Source organism: Micrasema longulum, unplaced genomic scaffold (genome assembly GCF_059751315.1).
Source record: "Micrasema longulum isolate JH-2025_06_02 unplaced genomic scaffold, ASM5975131v1 h1tg000288l, whole genome shotgun sequence".
Classification (NCBI taxonomy): domain Eukaryota; kingdom Metazoa; phylum Arthropoda; class Insecta; order Trichoptera; family Brachycentridae; genus Micrasema; species Micrasema longulum.
The window spans coordinates 1,730-18,662 of NW_028277492.1; the positions used below are offsets into that span (position 1 = coordinate 1,730).

General features: G+C 30.5%; 1 protein-coding gene across 1 annotated transcript in view; it reads right to left on the reverse strand.

Moving 5' to 3' along the window:
* Positions 1 to 1,438: 1,438 nt before the first annotated feature.
* The window catches only part of LOC148282804 (cell adhesion molecule Dscam2-like), a gene marked incomplete at its 3' end in the record, with an annotated part of 33,227 nt that continues 17,732 nt past the window's right edge, over positions 1,439 to 16,933 (reverse strand). The window contains exons 2-4 of the mRNA XM_088224526.1: positions 15,481 to 15,778; positions 7,315 to 7,466; positions 1,439 to 1,529 (exon numbers count right to left, since the gene is read on the reverse strand). Of these exons, the coding sequence (XP_088080652.1) occupies positions 1,439 to 1,529; positions 7,315 to 7,466; positions 15,481 to 15,778 (541 nt within the window). The remainder of the gene's footprint in view (positions 1,530 to 7,314; positions 7,467 to 15,480; positions 15,779 to 16,933) is intronic.

Here is a 16,933-nt window from a genome sequence, read left to right on the forward strand (position 1 = left end):
AGCGCGATGTCATACATAATTTTCTCGCAACGGTATTTTACAAAAAAAAAAATGAATTTTACAAAAAACTTACAAAACAAACAAACAAACAAACCATCACGCCGTTTCCCCGTAGGGATAGGCAGAGAGGATATAACGCCATATCACTCTATCTTTGCATACAGACTTCGCTTCGTCTACATTTATACATCTTCTCATGCACGCACGCCGATTATTCCTACTTTTGACATGTCCATCTTCAATATTACCAAACATTTGGATAAACAAAACCAGAACAATCACAATGTCATATTTTATTAATTTTTTAAAATCGCATTTATAGCATTTGGCTGAGGTATTTCTGGTTTATTCACATTCAGGCTCGGAAAGGTTAGGAATCGAAAGTAAATAAAAAAATTGTTGCAATTGCACAGAACAAAACAAAATAAACCGTATTTAACTTTAAGCAATTAAACAAACAGATTTGGACGAAATTACAATGCTAATTAAATGCTCTTACCAAAAAAATAAACAAGTACAACTCGATACAAAATACAATCGAAATACCTAATTAATTATGAAAACCAAAATGTTTTTTAATTTTTTTTATATTCTTAGCATTTCGATGTAGATAATCGGCAAGTATTTTTTTATTTTTTTATTTATTTATTCACACTCTTTATCAAAATACAATTCCATATTCACTTTGCCCAGCTAACAAGGGTACATACCCCGTTCCAAGCTAGGCAATTACATTTTAATATATTATAATACTTAACAAATTAATATAGAGCACAGACAAACAAAATATAAACTTATTCGGATACACATTTTGATTCATATACATACAGACATACACATATATACACACATGTATATATAAATATACACATATATACACATGTACATACACACACACGTACATACACCCATGCGCATACACATACATACATTCATAAAAACATAGACAATTTATTTATGCGAAACTTCATGGTTGTCATCTATAAATATATATTTTTTAAATTATTCCTTATTTTTTATATTTTATTTTTGACATCCAGTAAGGTTCTCCAATCCGTGGCATGCATCAACTTTTCTGACTCCCTACGACCAATGTCATGAAAGAGCGAGGTAAACACCCTCCGTAACTTGACAACACTCCCGTCTTTCCACGATTCTGGCAAAAGGTTATGGACCTTTTTGCCTACGTTATAGTGTTGTCTCGATGCCAGAACAGTGTTAACCCCTTCACTTAGTATCAGATCCCTATTAGAGTATCTTGTATTATGGTTGTGGTTGACGCTTGGGTAAATGTCTCTCTTTATGTGTGTAAACACTACCGTTCTCAATATATACTGTTGAATAATATTCAGTACTCTGAATTCTTTGAAGAGCAAGCAATTTGTTTGCATTTTCTATAACTAAGGGTAAATATATTATTAATTGATTTTTTTATTACCTTATGGGATATCCTGAATATGGACAATAAATTGTAGCATTAAAGCCAGCTACTGCTTTGATTGGTCCAACAGCTCTTATGGAGGGGGGACCTGTAAGAGTTAATTACATCATAAAATTTTGCTGGTACAATTTCATTTTACTCATCAAAACAGCAATCAGTGCTCGAGAGTGAGATATGACCATAATTAAATGAAGAAAATAATTCCAATAATAAATCCGTGTAATACCAAAAACCGTTTTTCTCTCTTAATGTATGTACATAAAAAAAAATACTTAAGATATATTCCATTTCGTTCTTAAACACAAAAATATCTGTCTCAGTAAATCATATACTATATTTTTTTTTTATTGTTGGTTTTCAATACAATTTTGGAATCATCGGTGATTATGTGTGTAAAAGGAAAGTTCAAAATAAAAAAATCAAAAATTGTTCAATAATTCTCATCCTCGAGTGTACCAACGAAAGATCTACTCCCGAGCTCGTTAAATTTATCTCACTCCCAAAATCTCACAAAGCTAAATAATATTTATTTTAACAGAATACAGTACACATTTTCGTTCATCTTGTTATTTAAAATATTTCAATAATAATCTAGAAACATAAAAAAAAGTTTTGACCATAATTCTGTTATTAAATTGTCAAAAAGTAACGTTTGAGCTGAAAAGAAGATATATTTCAAGAAAATTTTGAATTTACGTTGATTTTATATCACATAATTTTTTCTTGGTTTTGCTTGAACTTTTCTTGTTTCCTTTCATATTATTTATAAAAGTAGTAACATTATATAAAATTTATTAATTTAAACTTGTTTAAAAAAAAAGAATTATTATCTACAAAGTTTACATTTGATTTCATTTTAAAGGAATATACGTGCTATAAATAAGTAAATAAAAATAATAAAATTAAAAAAAAACACTTCTCGTAGTGTTTCTCTGACTTCATTTAAATAAACAGTTACTTAATGGATTTCTAATAAAAATGTCCCCCTAATATGCAATGAAGAAAGGTATCGCTTGATGTATATAAATGATAAATACCAAACGTAAATAAAAAAACGTAAATTTACAAATGTCAGACATCCCTTACTCTCACTTTAACAAACTAATTCACCAAAGATATAAAGCGCACATAAAAAAAACACATGCTTGTACATTTATTGCCCTCTCGCACGACTTAAAACTACCCTACAAAGGCTGGACGGCTCATTTGAAAAGAGAACGCGTAATATTATTTACTCTCCAAGTAAACAGCCATGTTGAACACAATACAGGGAACTGTGTAGGAGGGATTTAGAGTTTAGACCATCAGGCTTACGTACAAAGATCGTATTTTACACGGTCATTAAACATTGAGAGCCAAATTACATTATTCTGTAACAATTCCTTTTCAGCTTTGTGAGTTTCCCGTTTCCACCCTTGTTAACTTACTGACCGACCTATGGTAATTTAATTAGTCCTATAACTGGACATGGTAAAGGGGGTGGTAAAGGTGTAGGTCGAGGACCTTTTAATGTTATTTATACACCGCGTATATAAAAAAACATTTTTATTCGTATTCGGAAAATGCCAATATATTTGTAGTTCACAAACCCTTTATGCCTAAACATGTTCTATCTCAAGGTAAATACATGTCAAATTTATAACTATTCATTAAATATTAATTATAATTCGTGTTGCTGCGGCTATTCTAATCAATCTTCTGAAGACATCCTGAAGTCTTGTCGCTTTCTGTCTCAGACTGAATATTGAATAGAGCTATTCAGTACTATTTGTGGCCATTTATAGGTCCTGTCTCATATACAAATCTAGTGAATTACTAAAAGTATTTAATATATTTCAAGAGTTTTTTAATCAATGCAATAAATTTAATCCCAGTTGGTGAAGAAATAATAACCTTCGCCTTTTCCTCGATGTTCATCTGGATTACTTTATGAACATATATGATAATGATTCATATGTATATGATTAAATATGTCAAGGCCAATTTAGATTACAAAAAGCTCCTTCTAGCTGCTTTTCACGTTTCCTCGGCGACTTGTATTTTTATGTATTTAAATTTTTGGATATAATGTTATTTGTACATTGGCTTGCTTATTGCCAGTTGGCAATTTCTTCTAACCAACCAATAAAATAAAAGCTTTTTTTTATAATTCAAGTTACAGAACATATTCAATATAAAACAAAGATTAAAAAGCTCAAGATATATAAAAATAGAAATCAACGTATTTGTTTATAAATTACTTCAAATCAAAACTATTACTCAATGGGGAAAAAGAAGAAAGAGAAAAAAGGAAAGATTAAGGAAGAGAAATCAGATGTTTCTTCAGACGTGATTTAAAAAGAGATAATGTAGTAACATCTTTGATGGTGGATGGGAGATGATTCCACAGTCAAGCCGCATGGACACTATATTAGTTAGAGTAGAAAGAGGAATTGTGTATTGTATATGAGTGCCACCAAAGAGACTTAACTTTTAAAAGACTGTGCTGTAAAATGTGATGTCACGTCATGTTACATAAATCAAAAGACCACACTTTTTTGAAATACAGGTATTTATAAACAACAATTTAACCATCATCATCGTAAGATCGACAGCCCTAAGGTGTCTTTGCTGTATCTAGGGGTCTCCTCCCCTCTCGCTGATTTGCAGCCCTTCCTCTTCAGTTCCTTGCTTCTTACGTTGTCGTATCCACACGAATGTAGTCCATCCATCGCATTTTGTGCGTTCCTGGCTTTCGTCATCCATGTAGCTCAGAGAAAGCTTGACATTTTATGGGGTTTTCGTCGTCCATTCTTATTATATTTAATACATACATATAAATATAACTTATTATTATTTTTAAAGTATATTATATTTTGACTAAAATCAATTTTTGATTTAAATTAAATACATATACTCGTTTTTCTATTGACGTAAAAGAAATTACAATTCTATAACACATAATAGGGGCTCACATCATACAATTATGTGTTTATTTCATTTTTTAAAAGTAAATATTTTCAGTATGTAATGTAAATTACAAAAAAATGTACCGTTATTTTAATCAGTGCTACACAAAAAACAATAATAAGTTTAATGTATGACTTCTTTCTTATACATGCTATATTCTTAGTTGTATTTTTATTTTCGTTGTCCATTTTATTGAAGAAAAATATTCCACTGTAAGTGTAATAATGTGCTGACGAGTACTTACGTTTTGTGACGTAGAAACACTACTTTATATGTTGTCTATAAAGACAACAATTCATAAGTTTTGAAGTAAAAAATATTTTTAAATATCGATTTAATATCTATAATCCTGATTTTTTGAAGTAATTTGACAGTTTAAAAAGTAGACGGTTTTTTAAAAACTCAATTTTTGCATTTTTTGTCTGGTAAAATATTCGTTTTCAAAGTACCAATCCGTCCAATTAATCCAAACTGTAATATGAATTCGGGGGCTTAGGGTCATAAGGGCGAAACTACAAAAAATGCTGTTTTGTGTTAAGTACTAATCTGATATACAAACAAAATATCCTGTTAGTGACAAAAAGATGAAACTCATCCGATAAGTAGTTACCTAGATAAATTTGTGTGAAACTACAAATGAAGCGTTTTGTTTAAAGTCAGAAGAATAAAACACCTTTTACATCAATTTGGTTATTTACTAATGTAAGCGCAATTTAGGGTCATATAGACGAAAGCGTAGTTTCATATTTTTTGTCTCTAAAATATTTTATGCTCTATTGACTTTTTTTTTATTTTCTTTATTTGTTACCCTTAAAAGACAGTATTATTTTTTGAAAACTGTTTTATCATTTATCTCAAAACTGTGTTTTTGTAGTTTCGCCCTTATGACCCTTAACCCCCGAATTAGACTTGTGCAAAGTAAATTGATTTGAATTTTTCGATAGTTAAATATATTTCTAATTCTAATGAATACAATTATAAATTTTCTCATTCTATTCAAAATATTATTTTTTTCTCCTTTTATTTTATATTTTTATCAATAATTATGCATCAATATTTCATTCCTTTTTTTAGTGGTAAGATGGCAATTATCATTATGAGACTGACATTCTTCATTGCATCTTCATCTCCTCTTAATATGTGGATACACATATTAAGAGGAGTTATAACTTGTTTATTTCTCAATAATCTATTTTCCATAATTTTTCAAAATGATCATACAATTTATACCTGTTATAGCAAAATACGGCTTAATTTTTTTTTATTCATATACTATAGTAGGGCCAATTTAATACGTCACATTTGACATTTGTCGGTTTAAGCTTAATAGTAAAGTGACTTGCTTAAAAACATCGATTAAAGCGAATGAATCGATTCGGACTTCAAACATTATATATTATGTGAATTAAATTCAGTTACTATGAAAAAGTACTTACAGGTACTATAATTTTATCTAAAAATCTTTAGTCAAATCCCAGTCCCATAATTATTTCCTATCGTTAATTTAAGGAACACAATAAGATAAGCACATAATTTAACAAAATTATTAACATTCAATTTTTCTGGGTAACATCCCCAATGCGTAAAAAGAAAAAGGGTTCACTGATGCAACATTGTAACGACGTTTAGAAAATAAAAAGTTTATTATATTTAGAATGGTTTATTGGTGAAAGTAAATTGTAAAACTACCTTCTTTTGTCATTATTACAATAAATATGTAATCGTTATTGAATAAAAGTTAAGCAATTGTGCAGTTCTGAATTCGAAAGAATAAACAATATTTTATACCCGCCCTTACAAAGTTATGTTATTGAATTTCGATGAAGTGTCAAATGTGACCTATTAAATTGGCTCTACTGTAAGTTTTGTATTTTATGAAGACTCATGTGATATCATAGCCAGATAAGGAAGTCCTCAGATGCGGTGTGCGCTAAGTGGGGGGTAAGAAAATTACAAAAAAAAATAATCGGAGATTAAAAAAAAACTCACCTTTAACTAAATTCGATAGTTTGGCATCCAACTTAAGGCTCTTTCAATGCTATTCCAGTTTTAAAACTCCATCGAATCTCTTATTTAGAAAAAATGTCATGTTTAATTGCTTTTTAAATTTTTATTTTCATAGAGTCTTGTCTCGTAAAAGAAACAAAATTTTTCTTTTCGAGCTATGATCGCCGAAACATCGAAACCGACAAAAAAAAATATAACTGGATAAGATTATGGGATACGATGTTTTGGCGATTACGGCTTGTATTAATCCTATAAAAGTAACAGCATAGTTTGTAGCATTGTAAAAGCTAAACTCTAAATTATTGTTATGTGTGGGGAGCTACTTTGCGTATGCAACTCACACGAAAAGAGAAGTGATATTATCATTCTATCTATATTGGTTTAACATACTCATTCAGTTGTATATACTCGTAAGAAAAACTACTGATATTACAAGAATGACAATTAAACTAAAAACTAATTTCGATTTCAATTCCGAGTAAACTCACAATAATTAGGTTGGCTTTTAACTAAAAAGCAGTTCACAATGGAGTTCTATGGAATTGGAAAAATGATGATGAAAGTAGGCTAAATGCTGTCGAAATGCAATCCCTCAGGCGAATGTGTGGTGCAACGATGTATGATAGGTTCACAAATGTCGAGATCCGTAAACTGTGTAAGGCTGCGACATGCATTATCGACAGAATCAAGAAAGGTGTGCTGCGTTGGTTTGGAGATGCAGAGCGAATGAACAGCAAAAGGACGGCTTAAAGGATCTACAATGCGAATGTTAACGGATGCAGAAAACGAGGAAGACTGAGAAAGATATGGCAAGATCAAATCCATCAAATACTTGATACCGACGGGGAAACGGCGTAATGGTTTGTTGTTGTTGTTGTACTAAATTATCATCTTAAATACAAAACTTATAAAATTACCATATATATTAAGCCTGGCGGTGTGGGACGCCAGCCCAAGAGAGTTTGAAGCTATACACGTGTACAGTCCGCCATCTTCAGTCCGAACAGATGAAATGTTCAGGTTGGTCACCATGTCACCGCTTTCTGTCATGTATTCTCCCACAGAATATCTGAAAATACAAATACATTAATAGTATGTAAATGTGACGAATCTAGTCCGCCTCGTGGTGTAATGGTCAGCACGTTATGCAAGAGGTTCTTGGGTTCGATTCTTGACATAGTTGACATGAAATAAATATTTTAAAAAGTGTTTTTAAATTAGAATATTTCCAAGTCCCTGAAATGACGCCTGAAGCGTAATACTGAACATCTTATCTCCATGTTACAAAAATAAACAACAAAAATCGATCATTGCATCGATTTTACCCGTATCTTCCAGTCTCGTCGGGTAACATTTATGATAATCAGAGGAGACTGCTAAAGGGTATATTACCGAAAAGCATTATCCGTGAAGCGAAACGTATGGACAAAGGTATATATTTTTTTGATTTGTGTAATGTCCTGCCGGTAAAACCACTTTGTGACTACAAATTTACTAAAGATCACCTTGTTGATCCGGAATATAAAAAAAGAGTTTTCTAAACTCACAACACTAGATTGAAAAATAATGGGTTTCTTAATTAAAAACTACTTCGGAGAACTAACATTGAATTGCGTTATTCCAAGGTTGTTTAATGATCTCCCATGAACCATAATTATTATGAAAGATCTTCAATGGAAAAAAAAAGAGCTGAAGAAATATCTTCTAAATACTTTAACACCATCATTCCCTTTCCACGCCTAATGGTGCATAGGGCACATCAATGGTACACCAATCGCAGCGAATCTTGATCATTTTTTGTAAGGTGAAGATAAGATGATCAGTCTTACGCTTCAGGTACCAGTCCAGGAACTATGAAATATTCTTGTATGAAAAAATCATTTAAAATAAATATTTCATGTCAACCACGTCGGGAATCAAACCCGAGCTTGGTAGGCAAACGCGATGACCACCATACCACGAGGCCGATACTTTAAAGTGTCTGTAAAACGGTTATAAAAAATATGCATAAAATAAATAAAATTAAATTTAAAAAAACCTGTCATACAAAAGTGTGTCCCACCGAAAAGTCTCTAGACTTAGTGGGTAATAAATTTTAATATATATTTTTAAAAAAATCAAATAAACGCTGTTCTGCAGCAATAAAACTGAAAAAGGTACGGTACAATCTATAAACCGATTCAGGGCCCTATACACCATTAGGTGCTGAAAAGGAATTATGATTATGAAATGTAATGAATTAAGAATATTCCTTAACGAATTTTACAAGTAGAGGTTTGCCCTACGTTTGTTTGCTTCGTTTATTATTTATTTATTAATCATATGACATAAAGTATTTTACAAGTATAATACTTTGAATTACATTCCCAGGAGTTACAACAACTCAATTCGGGACATAAATAATATTAACATTTAAAAAATAACACATATTGAGAACAACAAGGAAACATAGCAAGCTTGGCACCTTTTTAACTAAATATAGCACAACAATATAAACGCCAAAAACCTTTTCTCACACAAGCAGAATAAATATATAAAAAAACGCTTTTAAGAATAAAAAAATAAAAACTTATATTTTTATTAAGTGCCTTACCTCATATTGCAGTTTATATATATTATGTACAGGTATGTGTTTTTTTGCATACATGTACAAGGATTTATATACATGTATGTGTATGTAACATTATTTAAAATATATATAATTTTATTCATTAAAAAAAATTACTATGTTTGTACCGCCTACTTACACGACATGTATTATTTTTGCAAATGCTCTATGAGGCGTTAACTTTAGATAAATAAATTAAAATAAATAAATTATATTATCGTGATTGTACAACAACGACACATGTATGAATAATGTGATTTTTTATATTTGATCTTGAAAAGGTTATACAGGAAAAGGTTTTACTTGTATTTACATTAATGGAATATACATATGTATATATATTTTGATTTAAGTAATTTGATAAATGTTACACAGGTGACATTTAGTTTTTACTGAGTTAATATATAATCTCCAGACAGCCTTCATACTGTTGAATGTGGCGCCTGCTACTCCTAGCTAAACTCTGAGTTCTTTTTAAAAGCTTCAATTTTCTGTAACATATACTCTCAGGTTTTGGTCCCTATTGCGAGTAGTTGAGCCGGAAAAACTGAGCAGAGATTGTCTAATTTAAATGTTTTGTCTGGTTATTATTTATCGCCCTCAAAACAAACAAAAGCCGTTCCCATTTTATATGCATGTTTGCAAGATTTTCAAGCAGAAAAACCCAACAGAAGCAGTTAACATTTAAAGAAAGGTAAAATATGGCCAAGAAAAGAGAACTACAGCCTTGGAAGATCAACTTCTCAAAAAATCGAAATAAATTTACCGAAGAATGCAGTTGACTTGATTAAGAGTTTCATTGATTTGGAATTCATATTCTCGTACGACGTTAGAAAGAGACTTTATTCAAGCAGATAGAAGAGCAAGAAAGTTTAAATAAAAAAAAACTGCTCCTGACCATTACTATGATGAGGTAGAGTCTAGTGTGGGCCAAGAAATATCAGTACTGGGATGTTAAAGACTGAAAAGTTTATTTCTCCGATAAAACACATTTTGACAGACAGGAAAAGCGCGTGTTGTTGATACCTTACCATGCGATTATCTGGCAAATCGATTGTTCTCCTGCTCATTTGGATCAACGAATAAAACACCCTTTCGTAATGTTTTGGGGTAGCTTATCCCTATCAAAGCAATAAACCATGAGTATCAGTTAACTTTTAAAAGACTGTGGTAAATATTTCATTTGAGCGCGGTGATGAAACATCGTGTTACCATAAGCAAAAGACGGAATATTTAAAAGTTCGGATATTTGAGAAAAAAAACAAAGAGAAATACTGTTTGATGATTCACATTCCATAATTTATAAAGAAAAATATATTATTAAACCCTGTTATAGCTAAATATATATATATGCCGGGTATCTCACGTGCGTAATTTCCCCATCATTGTCAACAACCGATTGAATATATTTCACTCAAACATCGGCCACAGAACAGCGTCTCAGTCTTCTTTTTTATGAGTTCTATCTTCATGCTCTCTCTCACACAGATTTATTAATGTATTGGAGTCACGTTTTTTATTCGCATAGCAAGGATAAATATCGTTTATATGAAACTCCAGCGTAGTTATACAAATTTACTTCCCAAATCTTGTGTGAAAATGTCCATTTAAAGATCACAAAAATACAAATGAACAATTTAAAAAATTAAGATTGACATATCAAGTCTTGTATCGTATGTAGCCTAGTGTGACATCACAGCCACACAACAATTATTAGGGTTATGAAATAAGACTAATATTGATATCTTATTAACCCGTGTAATTCTTCAGCCACCTAAGGGTTATCCCACTGGTAGATATTTTTTCAGAAAAATATTACCCGTGCTACGCTTCAAAAAAAATCAGTTTTTCACAGAGAACAAAATTTCTGTACTAAGTAAAGAAACTCACACAATTTAAATCTGATCGAAAACCGGGTTTTTTTTTTGCAAAAAACGGGTGTTTAAGATGGATAATGCAACAAAAACCAACAGGATTAGGGCAGTAATTAGTGTTTAGTTTCATAATAAACAATAAAAACAAAGCTGCCAAAATCTTCTTAATTGTATGTCTAAAGATTTGAAGCTGTTGTTAAGCAAAAACGCGACACGTTTATTATTAAAACCATGGCTGTACGCATTAAATGCTGTTTTATGTGTTTTTTAAATCATGAAAACAATATTTGTGTTTATTTACCACTTGTTTTAATTAATTCGCAGAGTACTGTAATTTTAATTAAAAACAATATTTATTTTATAAAATTTAGTATTTTTTTAAGGGTTTTTATATGGATATATAAAAAAAACTGGTTAAGTGAGATTTAAAAAAACTCGTTATTATTTAATTAAAATGAACACTTTTTTTGAGTCCACTTTAAGTATTGAAATTGAAAAATAAATTAAAGTAGCTTTCGTGGAATACGAATTTATATAAGATATAGGACAAAAATAACTCCCTAAGGGGTGAAATTTAGTCCTTGACTACAAGCATTTGGATAAACTTAAAATATTATTTTTAATAATTTTAGTTTACTGATTTTTTCCATGATATTCTGCTGTTCTAAGTCAATGCGGTTTAACCACGTTGATAAAATCAATTTTATTTATTTTATTACATTTTTTTTAATGCACGTATTATTATTTTATTAACCTTCATCATCATTCCGCTCCCTATCCATAGTTGCAGCATATGGTGTTTACGAAGAACCTCAAGTTTCTCTATCGGCTGCGAGCTCCTGTGCATATTATTAATACAAAATATATTATGCGCGCCCAGTGATTAAATACTTAACGTGTTTGCTTGTATTAGTATTATTATTGTTCATCATCATCAGTGGCGCTACAGCCTGTTGTGGGCTCTGACCTCCTCCAGAATTTATCTCCATTCATCCTTGCACCCCGTGGCTATTCTACAGTTTGTCAGGCTAATCGCTCTCATGTCACTTTCCACATTATCTAGCCATCTAAGTTTTGGTCTGCGTCTGCTTCGTCTGCCTTCCGGAATGGTATAAATAATCTTTTTTGGGGTGCGGTTATTATTCATTCTGTGCACATAGCCCAACCATTGTAATCTTCTTATTTTGATGAATTGTGCGATGTTGGGTTTGCCATACAGTGCTTCTAATTCGTGATTAAACCGTCTCTTTCACACTCCGTTTTGGTTGACAGCACCAAATATGTTCCTTATATTTTTCTTTCGAATACTAATACCATATTTTTATCTCTTTTGGTCATAACCCAGCATTTGGCACCATATGTGATGACCGGTCTGAGGAGAGTTTTGTAAATAATAGTCTTAGTTTTTTTTAGTGAGCAATTTGGTTCCCAGATGTTTAAATAAGCCATAATAACTTATGTTTGCTGCCGATAGCTGTGCTCTAATGTCGGTACTATAATTGTTATCATTTGTCCTTTTTTTAGTACCTAAATATTTAAAGGAATTTACATTGTCTATGTGGTGAGACCTGTCAATTGCCTGTTGTACATAGTTTATTTGTGACTTTCTTACAAACATATATTCAGTCTTAGACGTATTTATTTTAAGACCCATGTCATTTCCAGCCATTTCAAGCTTTAAGAAATCATCTTTTCATCCCGAGACAGCTCTGAAGATTAAGTCTAAGTCATCTGCATACGCTTATATCTGGATGGTCTTTCAAAAAATAGTTTCTGTTGTTTCTATTCCTGCATCTCTTATGGATTTTACAAGAGCAATATTAATTATTATTGTTGAAGTTGGATAATTCATATAATGTCATTTTTGTGAAAATCACCTAGAGGGCTGTACAGTAAATAAATATTCCAGCACGTCTTGCAGCTACAGGGTGCATAGACGATTAGAATTCTAGTGCCTCATTTCCGATTCAACGTAATTATGCAGAAAACAGCCAGCCGTAGAAAAGTGGAACTGAGATAAAAGTATTTTTGTGAATAATCGAATCTTTACAAGAGTTGGAATGTTTTTGACTTCAACAAATGATAAACAATAATTACACTAGTGTTTTTTTATTTCAAACAAGAATATTATTTTATATTTGACCAATTTTAATGATTTTTGGAGTACCGTAAGATTTTTTAAGAGCTGTGAGTGTTTTCTGCAAATTGAGAATCGCCGTTTTTGTGATCGACACCATTTTTAAAAGGTGATTAAATATTGTTTTTTGTTTGAAAGCGGTCTGGCTGTTTTTAGCAGAACATAAAACTCCACCCTGTTAATGCAAAAAAAAAACAACCTTTGGTCAAAGAGGATTGGCCTACTACTCGGTTTAATTGTACAATCTACTCCCATTATCCATAAGGACAATAAGTAAGTTCTCACAATATAAAATTGCTATTGAGAAATGGATGGTGAAGGTGAGTTGCGCACGGATCGATGAGTAGATCAAACCAAATAGGTAAAATGTGTGTACTGTTTATGAAATTTGTTCTACATAAATTGGTTATATTTTTTATGATTATTTTAGTTTGTATTGTTTATTATGTTGATTAAAATTAGTTTAATTGGATTAATTACGTTTTTTTATCATGATTATTATTTTCAACATATTAAATAGATAATTTAAGGCATGTTTCACATTTTGTAAAATGTTTCCCTCGGCACGGGACACCCCAGTAAGAGAACATTATTATGTATAAAAAAGAATTCAAACAATGTTAAAGTATAAATAAATATAATTAACTTTACTGCACCCGATAACATCAATGTCTTTTTTTTTAAATTATAGACTGGCTGCTTCTGCAAAACAGCCTTTAATTATGATCTGTTTCAATTACAAAAGATAGGAGATTAAATCACGTCTTGCAGCTACAAAGTGAATGAACGGTAAGTAATCAAGCCCAAATTAACATAACGTTTTAACTTGATGATGAAGTTTATTGTTTGAATGATATTTAAGTGAATTTAAAATAAAAACTCATTTTCTAAAATAGGAGTTAGATAATAACGAGTCTTGCGGCTGCTGAGCGCATGGACTGTCGAAATTCTAAACTCCATTTACAAAATTTAAGTATTTAATGATTGATAAGATTTACATATTGAAGCAAGATAATAAATCGTCTTGCAGCTACAAAGCGCATAGACGAGTAGAATTCTAGTAACTTAAAATTATATAAATAACTTTTCAAAAAATAAACACTGAGCAAAGCAGATAATTTGTCAAGTGTTCTTGTTGAAAAGTAAGCAATAAAAATATGAAAGAATTAAGCACTGTTTCAACATAATAGTTTAACAAAATAACGAAAAAAATCCAAAGGGTAGCTTTTCTGGACTGTAGGTATCATAGTTACTGCTGGACATGTGGTACACCAGGCTGCTCGCCAATTCCTGGAGGATGGTAGATGTACGTATGTGCCGTTTCAGACAGATGGCGCGTAGGTATTGTTCCTTTGAATTAGTGTCCATTTTAGTCGGTAGCTTGTTTCTTGTTTCATATGTATATTTATATATTATTTCTACCTCTTAAAATAACAAGGTTCCAACTAGCAATTGGGGACCGTTTTAACAAAGTAAAATATCAACAAAATGTAAATTTTTCAGGAAAAGGTTTTTTCATGTTTAAAATAAAACTACTACAATTTTAAATGAAATGAAAATTACATTTTATAGATATATATAATTCTTACACATTTGCTTAAAATCAACAATGTTGAATCAGTAAAATTATTTGTAAAAATGTTCTAAATCTACGAATTTTCACAAAAAAGATATAACTACATATTTTTGTGATAGAAATATATGGAAAATTGATTTATGTTGGGAATTAAATAAGTGAATTTTTGCATGAAATCATTTCAAACTGATTTTTTGTAAAATTATATGTCTTCTGACATATCTAAGTACATATGTAAAAAAACACATTTAGGTATTTACCTCTTATATATTTTTTACATACATAATAGCACAAATAAAGTGAGAACAAAATAAATTTCAAATAATATTATTTTATTATTATGCTTCATTTTTCTTGGCCAAAATCATGTTTTGTTTGTGATTTTTTTCGATTTAAAAAATTTAACATCCCAAACAAATATGTAGATATTTCGCTTTGTGAAAACTCCATGTAGTGTAGTTATTTCGTTTTGTAAAAATTCACGACATTTGAACCGCTACAACTTCGCATATATTTCGTTTTATTTCACCAATCGACAAAGCTCACGTGGAAGAACCCATTTCAATTAAAAAACGCATTTGGTTTTTTTGTAGTAATTTCACTTTTTGAAAACGGTTCTCAATCAAGGTTAATTTGAGTTACCGAGAGAAATCAGTTCCATTCACAAGAGTCTTTATTCATTTTTTACTAACACCATCTACTAGACATTAATGGAATAAGGAAGTGTTTAAAGTTTCAACTGTATCCAGTTATTTAATATCAGTGTCAGATACAACCTCGTTATTTCAACTGGTCGATTTGTTGAAAGCTTTAACTAGATGCATGTTCTTTGTAAAAAAAAAATTCTAATGAAAATAAACTAAAAGCTAAAATATACAATATATTTACCCATGAGATGGAGATATTTCAGTCAAGAGTCGTCCGTCCAGGTACCACGTGAATCTGGGAGTGGGGGTTCCAGCGGCCGAACACCTGAGGGACACAGGTGGACCCCTTCGGAGGGCCTGCTCTATAAAGGTGTACTGAATTTCTGGAGGAGTGTCTGAAAAGGTTAAAAAAAACGATTTTTCATCATCAGTATTATGGTATTTCAAAACAAAAAACAATAAAATAAAATGAATACACAATAACTCTGGTTTAAACCACTTTTTTTGTCTACCGACCGGTTCCAAAGTTATACAAGCTTCTTTACCAAGAGATAATCAAATTTATTTTAAAATAAAAAACTTAGTTATTTTGACCATATACGAGTTTAATATATTAACACGGATATTCTGAATTACCTATAATCAGGTGTAAATATAAATATTACTGGTTTATATTTACACCTGATGATAGGTAATTCAGAAGATCTGAAACTAGTAGTGTTATAACATAGTATATTTTAAACTTGTTTGTGGTAAAAATTATAAAGCGTTTTAATTAAATACATTTAAAACGTTTTTCCACAAAGTAAATGCTAATATAATAAATATTATAATAAATATTTAACTAATGAATCTTATCTTATTTTTTTATAACAGCGATTAATGTTGGAACTATCTTGAAATATATGGAGGTAAGAAAACAAAACTTTTTATCATGTTGTTGTTGTGGAAGTGTAAAGTGAGATGGATACAATCTTTAAAACTAAAAGAAATTAATGTCTTATTTTATTTTCAACATGAAGAGTTTCTAATCTAGTATCTTTATTAAAATTATTATGAATTTCTCTCAGATGGTTTGCAAATTCAGAAAAATGATTATTTTTAAAGCACTTTAATTATTCGATTTCCGTAATATGAAAGTTTTTTTTTGTTTTTTCAATGTAGATAAAACCTTTTTTTGTTGTTTTATAAATAAAATAAAAGTGTTTTTAGAAAACAATTTGTTGAATTTATTTGTCGTTAAAAGAACTCCACTAAATTCTAAAATAACTATGCATTCCAGATGAGCTGGATAACAAAGGTTGGGCGCTTAGATTAGCCACATCTACGGCGATTGGAAAAAAACTATTTTTTATGTACGCAACCAGCGCACAAAATTCGATGAATTCCCATTTGCGGTCGCAAGCCCTATGGTATGGAATCTTCTCATAGCAGAATTGCAAAACTGCGATAGTAAAATAATGTATCGGAAAACACTTTAAAATCACCTGTTCTCTAAAGCAGTTAAATAAATCTGTAGCATATGATGGAAAAATAAGTGGTTTTACAAAAATCTTAATATTGGTTATAATTTGACTTAATGAAATAATATTCAGTCATTTTTTTTTAAAAATCATAGAATCCTTGGCCTTGATGTATTATATTACAAACATGGCGCAATTTAATTCATACGAGTTCGTTATAAACGATCTTTT